This window comes from Thermobia domestica, chromosome 7 (genome assembly GCF_964235325.1).
Source record: "Thermobia domestica chromosome 7, izTheDome1.hap1.1, whole genome shotgun sequence".
Lineage (NCBI taxonomy): Eukaryota > Metazoa > Arthropoda > Insecta > Zygentoma > Lepismatidae > Thermobia > Thermobia domestica.
In genome coordinates, this window is record NC_137460.1 from 271,216,057 (window position 1) to 271,233,112 (window position 17,056).

The 17,056-nt window shown below is 33.8% G+C and overlaps 1 protein-coding gene across 3 annotated transcripts in view; it reads right to left on the reverse strand.

Moving 5' to 3' along the window:
* The window catches only part of LOC145690919 (uncharacterized), a 76,301-nt gene extending 62,554 nt beyond the window's left edge, over positions 1-13,747 (reverse strand). For 2 of the 3 annotated variants that reach the window (XM_081766360.1, XM_081766358.1), the window contains exon 1: positions 13,211-13,747. In XM_081766360.1, the coding sequence (XP_081622486.1) occupies positions 13,211-13,575 (365 nt within the window). In that variant the 5' untranslated portion in view covers positions 13,576-13,747. The remainder of the gene's footprint in view (positions 1-13,210) is intronic. The other variant, XM_081766359.1, reaches the window with a different exon arrangement.
* Positions 13,748-17,056: the final 3,309 nt, after the last annotated feature.

Sequence of the window (17,056 nt, forward strand, 5' to 3'; positions counted from 1 at the left end):
AAAAATAATGCATTGCTGTGTCAAAGAACTGTGCTTTGGCATCGTTATATATTTTCTTCAAATATACCCTTACTTGTTTAATAATTATTAACTTATTAAATAAATATTAACAAATGTGAACATATAGGAATCCATTTTGAAGTAAAGATAGGAAACTGTAAGTATATATAACGAAAGCTGGTTTAACAAACCCTAAACCATGAAAACATGGTCTAAGATAACATATGTGAAGTGCAAGAAAAGAAATATTAATAATATATGTGAACATATAAATAAATATTTAGAATGAAAATGTTTCAACTTCCGTGATTTGAACCCATGCACATTTATTCCAGACAGCAACGCGTTAACCATCTGACAACAGAATCAACCTAGGAAATTTTGGTTCCTACGTTTTATTTACTGTGCAAAAATGCAAAATTAAATCAAGATGTAATTTGTTTCGTACAAAAATTGAGTACTGTACATAGCATAACACCAGAAAGACGTTTCGGCTATCACGACCTGAGGCTCATTTTTTGGAATTTAAAAGAAATAGGACAATGTTAAGTTTGAACTTTATTAACCAAGCCTCGTATTTGGAGGAGCAATCTTGAAACATTTTTCATCATTTTGGTATTTTGTACACTTGTGTTAGTAAGCCCAACTCCGGTCTTACGGCCATATATGCTCAACAAACAGGGACACTGATCACGTGAGTGCTGATTTCTGGTGACTGTTTCCTTATATCTGAATTTCGGGACAATCACTTTGCACCTACGCACTGTTATAACTAAAAGACAATAGGACGATAATTCCTGTCCCGATGCTAGGTGTGAAAATCGGGAATTTTCCCGGTTGACTATATACAAGCTTTGGTTTGCTAAAAGAACCTTCAGTGTTTTGCACGAACGCCTGGTCGTCGCTGGGAAAGACACCCACGAAGGCGAGTGGGGTGCATTGTTGTAAAGTAAACACACGTTATACTCTTATGAGTGCTCCACTTGTACGGATTCAGCTTCACAAGCTAAATCGCCCTTTCCATGCGCGAGAGCGAATTTTTTTAGTTTATCATCAGTGATTGTACGATATTTGCATACGCCTTCGTGTAAAATATTTTTTCTAATATTGTGCAAAAATCAGCAGTGAACTGACTAGTAGAAATGTTTTAGCACCTTAACATTCATTTGTAATTTCAGTATTGTGTGACAATTTTTGGCTCCAAATCATTGAAAAGGTCGGAATAATTGTGCCGGCTTAGACGATTGCTTATTACTATCAGCAGAAAACTCCAGAGAACTCTTGGGATTATCCGACGTGGAACGTCTCAGATCATTATAACTGCAACGCCCCTGAAGGAGTTGACCGGTCGAAGATTATTGTAAGTGAAATCTTAATTTTTCAATTGTGCCACACAACCACCTGTATTAAAAGAAAAAAGAAGATAAAGGTGGAAATAAAGAAGTCGAAACTGCCGTAAACATATACAGTAAAAGCCACTAGTTCATTTGTAACCTTTTGATGTTCTTTTACTTTGTATGAATTACATTCAGTATTATTAGATTTTGCATACAGTTTAACCAGGTTTTGTGATTTGCACCGCAAATAATTTTAGTTTTTTAATATCTGAGCTTAATTTGATAATTTGCTCACTTTTCCATTTTTACGATATCTACGCTTTGTCTACCGTTCTCCCTAGCTTCGGTTTATGATAAAACGTAGGTACGGAAAAAATCTTGATTTGCGGGAGCAAAGCTGGGATAAACGGAATAAACTAGTGACAGGGAGAGAGACGGATGTGTAAACTTTTGGGAAAAACGTGAAAATCAATATGAGCGTTACGATTATATTTACAAAATTCTAACAACGAGAAGAAACACGATTTCACGGCCACAGGAATAACCCATGCATTCAAAAGAAAGAAATAGAAGTGTAAAGATATTTGACAAAAGCTAGCCTCCACTAACCACTTGTCAATTAAATTTAAGATATTTAGAAGAAATGCAAAATCAAATTATTAATAACAAAACAATGTGTTTTGAGAGTAAAATATAGCTTGTATCAGGCGATATTTGAACGCGGGTTATTTCAAAAAATAACACGACATAGTTCCGATGTATTCCCGCGAGAGCTTGCACATATGATTTTCGAAGTAAGCTTTACACTGCACGAACATTATCTAACAAAGCTACGAAATGTAATTCCCGCAAGGATTATTGGTGAGGACACATCCTTCAAGAGGTAGAACTGGCTTCGTAGATTTATGAAATCAACTTTCTAATCATCCTTAAGGAAGTAGTGTAAATATCGCAAATTTGGGAGATCACTCTTTAAATCATCGGTTCCTTCCTGTTCCCCCCAACCATAGGTAGGTGGGCAACATGGAAATTATGAAATTTTTCTCTACGATGGAAGATCAGTTTTAAAACTTGATAACGGCCCTTCTTCGTAACTGCCTACGTACTATATCCTTGATCTTCGTTTTCCTGGTATTCCTATTGCATTTCCCGCTATCAGCATTGTGATACAATCGGAGTGCGGAATAAGATGGCCAAGCATGCTTTTTCTTTTTTTTTTCCTAGTATTTTCATGATCTGTTGTCCTTCACTAGCGTCCCTTAGTCTTTGTTCATTTCTTTTTTTTCTGTCCATGTTATACGCAACATTGTGAGCCAATACCAAATTTGAACTGCTTCTAACTTGGATATTTTAGCTTTTCTCAAAGCAAATCCTCGATTAAACCTACATATGTGTAGACGCAACAGTAAGTTCTGAAGATTGTGTTTAATAACTTTTGCCTGATCTTGATCTACAGATCCAAGGTTTTTTCTGGAGCCACATGTTTAGCCACAGACATCTAAAAACCGTAAATAAAATTAAAAATTGAAATGGAACCGGCGGCAACTATATGGCAGTGTGAAGTTATATGGCTGTTTTGAACATACGCCTTAGATTGTGCCCCTATTTTGAAAGCGTGTGAGACTCATTCTAAATATTCTCCGTTCGATTCGCCTACAGTTTGTTTTTCAATGAATTAAGCATTGTAAAATATGTTTGCTATTGATACTAAAACCAACTTATTCCATAAGAGAAGAGAAAAGTCGAAACAGAAAGATGGGGCAGGAGGGAAATGCAGACTGTCCATGCTTAAGTTAAAACTTTGTTGTTCTGTCCATCTTTCTCTGTCTCAGCATGATACACATTATTATATTCATTATGTTCGCATTAATTTTCCCTTCTTAGAACTCAACGTGAATGTAATTGATCCTATCTACCTAGGACTTCTCTAAGTGATGCCGAAATATTCATTCTTTCTTGCTCCAATTGGAGAAATATCCTGGCGTGTCATGTTCGGTGTCCAGCTATAAGATATTCACTGAAACAATTCACCTGGATAAAGGAGCTACTATTTCTTAGAACGCCAACCTCCTTAAATGTTAGTGGTTAGCTGACTAGGACAAGTATTAAAAAATTGGATTAGAAAGTAATAAGTGAATATTGAAGAAATAATTGTAAAAATTCCGATTAGTAATGTAGCTAAACGCAATCATCAAAAGAAAATAAATAATATGGTGAAAATTAACCATAAAAGGAAAAATTGGAATAATACATTCCGACTATTAAAATTAGGAAAGGGGAAAGAGAAAAATTACACAAAGAAACGATGAAAAATGTTACAGATCATGGTTTCTGTAATGTTTATACTAGAAGATTAAATATCAAATATGATTAAACATGTTACTGCATGGTAGACAAAACGCCGGACTAACCTATCGGCCATGGGTTTACGCTCCCTACAAGCAACGACTTTTGTGTCAAATATAATGAAATGCCACATGATCGCTTTTCTGAAGTTTGATCCCTCAGATATAAAACAATCAATATATGTGACTACTCTATCTTTCAATTATACTATATTCAACTTTTCAATTTGGAATCCATGCTTAAATTTGTACATGTTTAAATATTTGATTCTGTAGCTATATTTTTCAACATTTCAAGTTGGTAGTATTGTTATCCTGGATGTGTAGGCCTGAATCAGAAATATTCGATTAAAATTTTCTATGCAAACGTAAAAGCTATAAAATTGCCTTCAGCCAATTTTGATCACTCACTACGGTACCTGTGATTCGAGCAGGTATGTTCGTCCTGTAGTAACTTATTGTGAAATAGCTATCATTTCGCTGCGGTTTTTTCTTTTTTTTTCTTTGGAAGAAGAAGGTAAGATGAATATTGTGTAGAAGCTGTACCGCATACTGTATGGATAGTGTACAGAAGCTGTACCGTATAAAAGATGTAAAGAGTAGTTACCAACCTTATCTCTCAAGAGTTATTTTTTTTTTTTTTTTTTTTTTGAGATTCCTGAAGACAATGGTTTCATGGTAAATTCAAGACGAAAACATAATAGTGACTGGAGAAAGGTAAGATCATTATGTCGTTTCATTAAGTTTCTGGTTTCAAGTTTGTTAAAGTTGAGTTCTGCGCTTAAATAGAATTACTATTGATGCGAATACAGTTATTATTCCTCTGGACATTCCTGACTAGGTATATACTATTCATTTTCACTCCGTTTGCTTGTTTGGAAATAGTTCCGCAGGTGTGCTAATGATGACACTAGGAAAGTAGTACCCAAATCATGTGCTCTCATATGATATTATTCCCACCTCGCACACACTTTTCATATTTCCTGACTTTTTACGTCACACTCAGCTAAAATATAAATTAATCGTTTAACAAATTGTTCATTACCATAAACAAGTAATAAAAATATCATTTATGTTACCTTCACGATTCTCAAACTACTTGGATACAAAATAGAAAATATCTGTGTTGCAAGTGCTATGTTGCTACTTGCAAGTATCCTATGAAATTTGAGCTCTCTGCAAGTCCTAATCGAACAAATGTCAAGCATGCAATACTTTGCTGGTAAATTGTCAGTATTTTGAGAACCTGTAATTTCAAAACAGACTTCGAAGAAATCTCAGCCTTCCAGTTTTTTTCGCCAACTGGTAATACTACTTGAAATGTAAAATTTAACTAATTTTTAGGTTTCACTCGTGAACTTCCTGATTTTGTATGAAATACCTCGGCGTTTATACCTTCAAGTGCAAAAATATGGAACTGTTTAAAAAGGCAGTATGAAGTATGATAAAAGCTATCAATACACACAAGTACTGACAAAATGGTAGGAAGCTCATATCTTGGTGGAATTCAATCGAAAATAGTGGGAAAAACTTTTAAAAATCGAAAAAAAGTGCAAATTAAAGAAAGGGAAATATACGTGGAAACACAAAATATATCAAAAAACTTATACACAAGTAAACTATAAACCATTAGCTAAATAACTTTCTCGTCATTCTTGGTTCCACGTACTCTCACGTTCCTGCACTTTTGATTGGATAATGGAATATATTCCCCCGTGTAAGAAATATAATAAAAGTGAACAAAAGTTTTTTTTAAAGCAGTTTATATCTTTCACTCATAAAACCTTGGATTCATAGCCATCATCGTGCTTTCCTAATGTAAACCTGCAATCCAGAATGAAATTCAGCTTAGACAGTGTAGTTTTCTATGCTACTAAAATATTTTGTTCGAAAGGCGGGATGTACTTAGTAATTTCATATTTACGATCATATTCCTAATCTGGACTGTACAGGGCTAATTTATAAATAAATAAGTAACGCTTCGCTGGCATTTTATGAGTACATCTCATTAGCCCACAATGAAATTTGACTTAACATCGTTCTGAAATGAATTTAAATAATAATGATGATGTCAGGCTACAGGAATTCTATATAGAAGAACGAAAAGTCCACTATAAAATACAGTTTTCAAATGTACTGCGAGAATATTATCTGATAAAATGCTGCTGCCCCTTAACAAAAATTGAAACTAACGTTACTCAGAAATCGATTAGTTGTCATAATGAACACCTCCCGTTAAAGGAAAACTAAAAAGAAGAAGCCGACGATGGGCACATTTTTAAAGGTACTAAGATTCTGTTTTGTCAAAAAACATACTTTGCATAGTTATTTTGTATTGATAAATCTATTCTTAATCTTCTATTCCAAAGCTTTTCTTAAATAAAGAACACAAAATCCTGCGGGACTTGTATCTAGGGCCATTCTCACTTGTCCAAAATCTAAAAGCAGAGTAACAAAATTTATTTCACTCAAATAATAAGAAAATCTTGAACTTAAAGTACATTCTCTGCAATTAGAAGCAAAATAACTGGCAATAGCTGTTAAATTTCGCAAGATGTTTCAAACAGATTGGTTGGAATATTTTTCAAAGCTTGTTCCTGGGATATTCTTACATTTGTCTATATTCTCAAATAAGATCTCGATTCATTTCACTGGCCGAAAAGAAATGAAACGGTCTCAAATTATACCATCCGCAGAGTAGGAGCCCTTCTGAGCCCCAAATTTAAAAGAAGTTTAATGCTACGATCAAAATTTCTTTCATTATTTGTCAGTACGGAGATTAATACTTCCTTCTTCATTAAAAGAAATACTCACGAGTTTCTTGCCTCTTATACTAGGAATAGCAGTATGTCAAATATATACCTCTAGGATAGGCTCAGAGCACCGCCAAAAAAAAAAAAAAAAATCGAATTGGAAAGCGCTTGAATTAGAACGAGTTGAAACTTTCTTTGAAGTTTCCAAATAAGATATTCTTACAAATTTCTAAATTGTAGAAAGCACAAACTCCTAATTTGTAACACTTAACTAAAAAAAATGAAAATAAATAAATTATTTATTCCGTAAAGTTGGTTGTAGAATAGCTGCAAGTAAAAGGTAAAATCCAAAACAAGGAAATCCGAAGTCAGTAAAATACTTCCATTCCTTCTTCTTGAAATATTATCAAACGTGCGGTTGGTAATAATACTTTTTCCGCTTCTCAACACAAAGGATATAATTTGAAAGTGTCTTATCCGTAAAAACTGAGAGAAACACATTTGTTGCTATAAGATACAACATAAAACATACAATTATGTCCGTAGAAACTAAAAATTTTCCTTTTCTATTTTTTTTCTACTCTAAATTTTCACTTCTCATTTACGCGCTCTGAGGGAATAAGTTGGAGATGTTTCACTTCAAATCACGTTATCGCTACCCGATGAGTGAAATAATTAGTTATCATTTTCTACAATCTAGGAAGGGATAATAATATCCTAGGCAAAAGCTATACAATTATACCCAATCGTTTTATTTGTAACATGTTTAGAATTTGGATCTATTCATGGAGTGCGTTCTTCTTTTCACCATAGGGGTTATAATTTGAAATCACTCCAATTAAAAGACAAGTGAAATGACTAAAATTTTTGAGGGACTTACAGAAAGAATGGGCCTAGATATGAATCACAAACAATTTCTTACCTTTTTATTTGAGACCCGGAATATTCCCGGGTTTTCTCCCTGGCCTAAAAAATCCCGGAAAAGAATTTATTTCCATTTCTTTACTTTATCTTCCAAATTATAAGAACAATATGACTAATTACTTTATTTTAAAATAATAGGAATTACTTTTAAATTTTAAAGAATTTGGACGTTAAAAAATTTAAAATTATTTGACTGTACTATATATAACTGACAATATGATTTTCTTAAATTCCATTTCCATTTGAACTAAAAGTAGAGTAATTGTTTAATATAGGGGCCAAAAACTAGCAAAACGTAGGACAATTTACGGAATAAATGAGTTGATAGTGATGTACAAGTACTCAAGAAAGTACCGAACACAATTTTTTAGGGGGTAGGGGAATTTCACGAACCGTAAGTTTAAGAGGAAGTGATTTATGTAAGAAAACAAAGTGAATTGCTGGTAACGAAGATAGAAAACAACGTGCCCTGCGGGGCTCTATCCCGCCTTCACTGGCTACGCTCGCTCGGCAATGCTGTTTGAATTTAATGTTGGTAACGTAATTTGACATATGAAACCATTAAAAAACCGCATCAGAATAGACTATCGCAAAAAGTAGGCCCATATGCTGATCCACCAAATATAAACAATAGCCAAAATAGCAAAGTACTAAATTACAAATGATGAAAAGGAACTATTTTATAAGTAATTTAAAACTACGTAGAAATAGAGATGTAGCACTATTAAAAAACCCTGAAACAGTGTTAGTAATAGAGGTCGGTCTGTCTCCTGTCTCTGGCTTAAATTTTTGAAGAGGTACTCGGACTTCACTTACATGTAAATTAAAGCATGACATTTCGAGAAATGGGAAGGAAGAGAGGTGGTGTGGCAATATTACATGCAAAATTATAAAGATAAGGTTTTTTCTTGCAAGTCTTGCGAACATACATATTTATGCCAAAATGTTGAAAAAATTGGGGGACATGTGTCTTCTGGCAGTTACCCAACTTAATTTGTTTACAACTTGTAAAAATTTGATATGTTTATATCAGTGGTAGAGTCAAGTTTCGAAAATCCACTTATATGTAAACTTAAACTTTTTAGCGGTTTAAAAGTATGCGGACTTACTATACCATTTTTGAAACATATTTTCTTTCGTAGAACATATTGTAAATAAATATCCATTTATGCGTACTCTCTAAATATAATAAAATATTAATAAAATACCATAACATCGTTCAGAATATACATTTTAAAGACTCCTCTGGGAACAACTGTAATAATATACAGATATAAAAACGAATTTAACTTTGAACTTATATATAGAAACAGAATGCATTTTTATGCGGGATTGTTCATAAATTCAAGGAAAATTCCCATTTTTGGGAATCTTCCCGAAAAATATCTTCCTAGGAATTTACCCACCACTAGTCTTGTCATTTTCTCGTCATAGGACAGTTTGTGCATGTGGATAAAACCTTCGCCGTTGTTCGAATTGCTAGCGCGTGCCATTTGTGCACGTGGTCCCGAGTTCGATTCCCGACGTAAGAGTGCTAAAAATTCTTTTTACAATCAGTTACTTTAATTAATTACCCGCCATCAGCGCAGAAGTTAGAGGGAAAAAAGAGGCAAAATCTATTATGCCAATAGTTTCGAGTAGCATGTTCTTAATTATATGATATTGTACTTAAATTCTGAATTGCAAAATAAATTAATTTCAGTATAGAATATGTATTGTAGGTGAGCTGCAAAGTGGTACTATTCTGAGACACGGTGTCTGAGTGGTAAAGCTCTGCTTGTTCGTTTAGCTTCCATCAAGCGGGTTTTGTAGTTGAAGAAGAAAAATGTGAACGTGGGTTTTCGCGGTATTCTGCCGTTTCCTTCCACTTTTCTCACTCTACCATTCATTCATTGCTGTCATCACCGTCTGCCTCGGTGCATAATTAAGTAACACTAAAGTAGAAGTAATAAAAACTAGAATCCCCTCTTCTTCTTAATACATAAAACGATTAGTCCGCTGGCCGGACTGGGGCTTAAAAAGCATAAATCACATTTGGCCTGAGTAGTAAATTTTTAAATATACAACCATACTTCTCGGGCCTAACTTTGTAAATATGCTTTACAACGACATTTATTGGACAGTTCTTTCTGGAAAACTTTCAAAGCACAACTGCATAATTACATCTCCAATTGCTGTAAATAAAAATACAATACAACTTTCAACAATACATTACAAAAAATACAACTTTCTGTACAGTTTCCAGCTAAAGATATTCTTACAACTTTCTAAACTGTAGAAAGCACAAATTCCTAATTTGTTACACTTAACACCTAAATATGAAAATAAATAAATTATTTATTCAGTAGAGTTGGTTGTAGAATAGTTGCAAGTAAAAGGTGCAAATCCGAAACAAGTTAGGAAAATATTTCCAATCATTATTCTTGAAATATTATCAAACTTGTTATTGGTAGTAACAGTTTTTCCGCTTCTCAACACAAAAGACATAATTTGAAATTGTCTTATCGGTAGTAACTGAGAGAAACAAATTTGTTGCTATATGATACAATATAAAACATACAAAGTGCAAAATACAGCTTAGATAGGAAACTATTACCACTGGAGCCTCCTGTGTTTTAAATTTATGTGAATTTCCTATTTATGTAGATGCTGGAATGGATTGTTTGTCAGAAAACAAATTATGAACAGTGGCAGATCCAGAAAAGTAGTATGAGAGGGGCTTGATTTAAAAGACTTCTTTTTTTTTTTTTTTTTTTTTTTTAAGAAATCACTAGACTTTTGGAGACTGGGCTTGCAGCTCGTACACGTAGGAATCACTAGCAATAGATTTTTAGGCGAATCTTTACTTTCACTCAAACAGTGACTGCAACGATTTATCTGATCCGGTGTTGGGAGCAGTTTAGGAATGATTCCCAATTACTCCAATCTGCTCCCAGAACCGGATCAGTTGAATCGGTTATAGTTACTGTCCAAATCAAAATAATGTACAATGTTAAGAATTAAACTATAAAGACAAGGGCCAAAATGTTACTAAACACCATTCTTAATCAATCCAGGTGAAGTGGTGACTATCAATATTGATATCTATACGGGGACTACCAACGCACCCACACCCTACTCAAGTACAATAAAAACATCCAAAAAAAATCATATTTAGTCAAACCACTACTATAAAGCTAACGTAAGAAGGAAAAAAAATTAAAAAAACATTATCACTAATTATAAATCAGTGAAGCATGACAAGGAAAAATAAATTACATTTCACCAAGATGATGGAACAACCACCAGCAAAGAAAATACTTCGCCAAGGAAATCAAGAATAAAAATAATATCAATTAAAAAACGAAAGCACTCGCCGTTTCGTCATACCAGAACACTCATGAATAATGAACTCATAGTTTCTGATTCCCGAAAACCTAAGATAGCAGCAACACATGCGCAATACTCAACTACACATTACTTAAAATGTTCCTTTCTACACAGACGTCGATTTATTAAAACGAGCAAACTTGTTATTATGACAAATAAGACTAACAAATAAACGATCACTTTTACCATACGTCGGGAATATCTTCAGCGTTCGACCACAACCATCACAGGTTTTCTCTATCTCAATTGAACCACAGTGCTGAAAGGCGATATGAGTTAATATCCGAATCTAATACAAACTTATTTAAAAACGACAATTTCAAATTCTTTGTATGAAATTCATGTTACGGTGTCTCAATCGCACTTGCTAACTCGATTGTCGCCATGAAACGAAAATTCAAGTACCCGCTCACCGCATTCCACCAGCAACAGCACACACATACAAGCAGACAGAACATGTGGCCTCACAGTACCAAACTCCCATATGACTGTACAGAGACAGTTAATGGGAAAAATATGAACTACCACCAATCACGGAACTAAGACGTTGCACCAAAAACAAGAACAATTCCAAGTGACTCACGCATAACAGTTCTAGGAAGTGACTAAACCTGTAAGAACCGATTAAAGTCACTGTTTTTGAGTTTAATTACAGACTTGCCGTTAAAAAAAAAAAAATGCAATTTTGGGTAGGTTTCAGCCTGAAAGTTACAAACCCCGTAAATCTTGAACTGATTAGTGTCCCGATCATATTCTTGGACAAAGGGAATAACCAAATCAAATCAGTTTACGAAAATGATTTTTTTCTTTTCGTCAGCTGGCACTTTTGTGGGACATATGTTAAACTATTAGAATGTGGTTCCATACTCGGTACCAGAAAATACATAATTTCCTTTACAAATATCGATAATTCAAACTAAGTACTGATACCGGTACCGTCATTATAATATCAATATTACTAAAATGCATGCAGTTTTGTGTAGAATGTAAAGTGTTTAAATGCTGAATGAAAACATTTCATGGAAACGTATGTTCAATATACTTTTTTGTATATTGTTGAAAGTAACCACACCTATGAAACATTTCACATTTTAATTTCAACAATTGCATTAGAGTCCAATTATAAGCGCTAGTATTCTACGAAACTGACTTAACTTTGACGGAAATTCTTTTGGATTTAGGCTGTTTTTACAGTAACTGCTGTCAATACTACTATAACAAACCCTCCCGGTAATTAGAACTGATGCTAACCCCCAACATTATATATATATATATTTTACTGCGTAGTTGAAACTTCCTGTTTACAGTTCATGCTTGTACCGACAGAGGACTATGAAACTCTTTTTATATTTCGTGCAAACTAACGACCGATGTGCAAAGTAACCCCGTGTTACGTTATCTAATAACCACTGTAAACGAATGGAGTATCAAAATTGAATGTGCCAAATCATGACACGGAACTAGAAAAATGTTTGGGAATGAAGGAATCCATATAATTAAGAAATTACCTCCCTAATGTATTGTGGTACTTCGGAACACAAATATGCAAGCAAAGAAAGCATTTCAGTGTGTTACCTATAAAATACTTAGGAACGTTCAAGTACACATTCAACACGCAAGACATGTAAGTTTATCCTAAATAAAGTATTTTGCGCTATCCTCGTTTACCAAAATTCTGCGTAATGCCCTTATCTGAACAGCAATCTTCCTTTTACTGGCCATCTAGCGCATGCTCGTTACAGTTGCTTGTACATCGATTCATATTCATGTAGTTTTACTAAGCCCCTAAAGTGATCCTATATTGAGAAATGGAGGTCCATACCCTAGAAATGATTGCTGGGAATTTAAAAAGTAGACTTCCTTGAAAGAAATTAGTGCAGCTATGAAATGGATTTGTGTAAGGACCTCTACAATTAATGAACATCCATTGTTAGTTCATTATTCTTTATTTTGTATTTTGCCAATGTCTTTCTAAGCCCTCCTGAGAAATGAGGCTAGACCCCCTTGAGCTAAATTCTGAGTAAAATTACAAACGTCTATAGTTTTTGTTCCAATGTAATACATTCCACGTTTAATTTGGAAAATTTTAGGATGAATATAATTCTCGCGATTTAGTTTACAAGTCTCTATATAAATAAAACAATATCGTCGAGTACCTATATTTTAAACATGTGCAATAATTAGTGAGTAATGTGTAATCAATAACAAAAGAATCAATTTTTTATCAAGATATTAACTACATATCTTGAAAAAAATATTCCTTTATATCTTGACAAAACATCGATTCCTTGTTATTATTTGGAATACAGCTAGTGTATGTGTGCCACGCCATTCCCAAATTCTAGATTACTAACTTACATTCGATATATCTCCCATATATAAATACTTTTTCTGAAGCATTTCTTTTAACCAACAATTTTCCGAACCTATGTAACCGTATTATCAATCTGTGCAAATTAGTATATGAAAAAATGAACATTACCTTTCTGGCCGAACTGAATTTAAATTTTTTGTGGTTAGTTGTTGGGAGTCATTAGAGTACGACGCGCAAGTCTCCTGAACCACTATTTTTCGTAGCGTTTCTACATTACTTTCAAATGCAGGATCATCTTCTACTGTTAACTCTGATTTCACCCTATCAACGTTTAGTTTCACATCCAAAGAACACATAGCTGTATCCTTGTCCATTGTTTGCTCTCCTTCCGTTGTGGATAATATTAACTCTTTCTTGTCAGTCATCAGATCGTATGTCCACCCTTTCCCTTCGAGTGGATCTTCCTGAGGTAAGTCATAAATAATTTCTTCTTTACACATCAATTCCAACTTAACAGACGCCTCACCAGCCATTGTGAATTGAAATATAATAAGAATTTAACACTGGTCTTATACTTCCCTTATATTTTTTGCCAGTTAATGGAATGATTTACGAGAACTTTCAGAAAAGTAACTTTATTTGTCCAATCTTCTTCTGCGGTTGCGTATTTCTTTCGTAGAGTGATTTTAGGTTACTAGAATTAATAAGGTTGGAAGTGTTGCCAGATATGAAGATTAAAAAGTAACGTAGCTGTGCTACAAAAGTAGCGAAATTGAACTACTTGTAGCCCAAACAAAAAAATAAATTATATTGTAAGTATGTGGTTTCACACACACGTATATATATATATATGGGGGGACACGCAGTAGTGTTTTCTCTCTCTTGACAAAATGAGTCATTTTTCAGCGCGGGGCGACTCATTATTTTTTAACTTAGGGATGTAGCGACTACAGCTTTAGTTTTTTTTTTTTTATTATGCAGGTTATTTTACGTAAATTTATATTTATCATTTCATTTTTAATTTAGGCTAGGTTAGATTACATTTTGTATGGTTGGGTCTGGTTAGACTAGGGAGGTAAGTTTGCTTTATGGTTAAGTTAGGTTGGAATAGGATAGATAGGATAAGCATAAAATTTAATACTAATTATCAGCAAAAGAGTTCACTCGCATAAAGATCACATATTACAGACTGCTTAGTAATAATCTTAATCTATATTCTTTTTCTGTCTAACCCAGCAATATTTTACTATTTTACATATCGGAAAATTAATTAATAATTTAACAAATACAAAATAATTTATTACTCACCATATATTTAAAATTGTATAGCAGAAAAAATGTCGGTAGTCTCCTCATCTTCGTTTTCGGCTGCTTCTCTGTTATAGATTGATGAATTAAACCTGAACATTTTTGTTGATGGTGTAAAGTTATAAAAGCATATATTTCTGTCTTCAAACATCATTTTAACTCGGAGAATCGAAGAAATAAGTTCTAACCCCATTCTGTTTCGGAGTTTTGTTTTTGTTGCAGTTACTTTCGAAAACACTCTTTCAACTGTTGCATTGCTAATTGGTAAGCTGTACATAGTTAGTGCAAATTGAAACAATTCTTTCAGAACGAGATCACCAGCAGAGTTTTTAATCGTTATTCCTTTGCACCAGAAATCTGCTCCATTTGTTGGTACGCCATCAGGAAAAATATTATCACAGTCCATTGAGATGAAACTCAATTTACAGTACATGAATCTACTCAACTGTTGTAAAGTATATTATATATTAGGCGGTATAGATGAAGTAGTAGTACACATCAGTATTACAAACCACTGCCGTGAACACATTCTGAAATCTGAATACATGCATATTTATAATCGGTATGTTTCTAATTAGGCATCCACAAAGATCCACGTTAAAATTGTTTTATAATATAATAATATAAATAATGACTTCCCCAAAACTATGAAGAAAGAATATCAATTATGTATGACGCAACAATACTCTTTGAGCAAAATGATTATAATCTCAATCAAGGAGGTCGATTTCTCTGTAACTTGGGGGGGGGGCATACATAAAAATGCATAAAACAATACATATAACAAGAGAAAATACATATACAAATACATATTCATAAAAATACAGGGGGTCCACGTGACCTTTTGGGGGTTCCTCCGACCTTCGAGGATAGGCCCCTTGATCTCAATAACATTAAAGGAATCGTTACAGAAATCTAACGCATGTCATATACTCTTTAGTTAACAGATGTAACCTTAAGATTATGGAGAAAAATATTCCAGCAATTGAATTCTTTTCTTTACTTACGAAGCATCCTCTCTCAAAACAAAAATTGGGACACGCGGAAATACGTAACAACAAACCACGGTTCGAACGAGCAAAAAAGAAAACAAGCAAAATTACGTTGGCTACAAAATCCGAATGAAATAACTACACAAAATTTCGTAGACATCAGGGGGGAAACTTCCCAAACTTTTGGAACAAAGAAACGCGATTTTTTGAAAGCTAAAATTTAGGAACTTGAAGATAATAGTAAAAATAAAAACATTCGGGACATGTATAAAGGGATCAACGAATTTAAGAAAGGCTATCAAACTCGTGCTTAAATTAAAGAAAGCTGATGGAACAGTTCTCACTGGTACAGATAGCATTTTAAAAAGATGGAAAGATTTCTTTAACGATTTGCTTAACACGCAGCAAAAACTAAAGTGCGTGGAGAAAGGGAGATACACACCGCAGAAATGTATATTCCCGACCCAACCGAATAGAAGTAGAAATCGCTATAAAGAAATTAAGGAAACACAAATATCCGGGTGTAAACAAAATTCCGACTGAGTTAATTTTAGCTGGAGGCGAAAAATTGTGGAACAAGATACACAAACTCATTCTCCTTTTCTACAACAAGGAAGAATTGCCGCAAGAGTGGAAAGAATCAAACATTGTTCCAATCCACAAGAAAAGCGACAAAACTGACTGTAATAATTATCGAGGCATCTTTCTTCTGTCAACATCCTATAAAATCCTTTCAAATATTCTATTAGCAAGATTGACCCCATACGCAAATGAAATGATTGGAGATTATCAGTGTGGATTTAGACGAAATCGATCAACTATCGACCAAATATTTACCATTAGTCAAATACTCGAAAAGAAGTGGGAATACAGTAGTCCGGTACATCAACTATTTATTGATTTTAGACGTACGACTCGGTTAGGGGAGAAACATTTCAAAGATGGGAAAAGAACAGTGAAACCAGCATCGAACCAAACAACAAAAAGTGGGACGACCAGTGTGCGAATTGAAAAATTTTCCCAGGGGGGGATAAATTTCACCCATGTGCGCACCGAGTCCTCTCCCCCATATATATACTAACAAGTACAAAACAGTTGAGATGTGAGATCTTTCATAAATTTTCACACAAGTAATATGTAGGTTAGCTACGCAAAGTAAGAATTGGTCCCTTTTTCTATCTTATCTTTATGTCCATTTAAAAATACTCCAGAGGGGGAAAAAGTTATCCCTGCCAGCGATAAAATTTTTCTTTTCCAGGGTGGGACAGATTTTTGTCAGGGGGGAAATCCCTGGCATCCCCCCCGCCAATTCGCACCCTGGGGACGACCACAACTCATTAAAAATGTCGGATGTTGTAGACTCTCGAATTTGGTATAGCAGAATAGACGAAAACTATAGCACAATATAATAATAATAATAATAATAATAATAATAATAATAATAATAATAATAATAATAATAATAATAATAATAATAATAATAATAATGTGCATTTTTTTGCATATGAGCAAGTTGTGACTCACTAGATAGAACATAATAAGTCAAAACTGTTCTCTGTAAATTTTACGTGACTCATGCATGTGGAAAGAGGGGGTCCGTTTAACATTTTTGCGGGGAGGCCCATTCGTCCTTACGCTACTGAGAGAATGTAAGGTAAAATAATAACACCAATATATATATATATATATATATATATATATATATATATATATA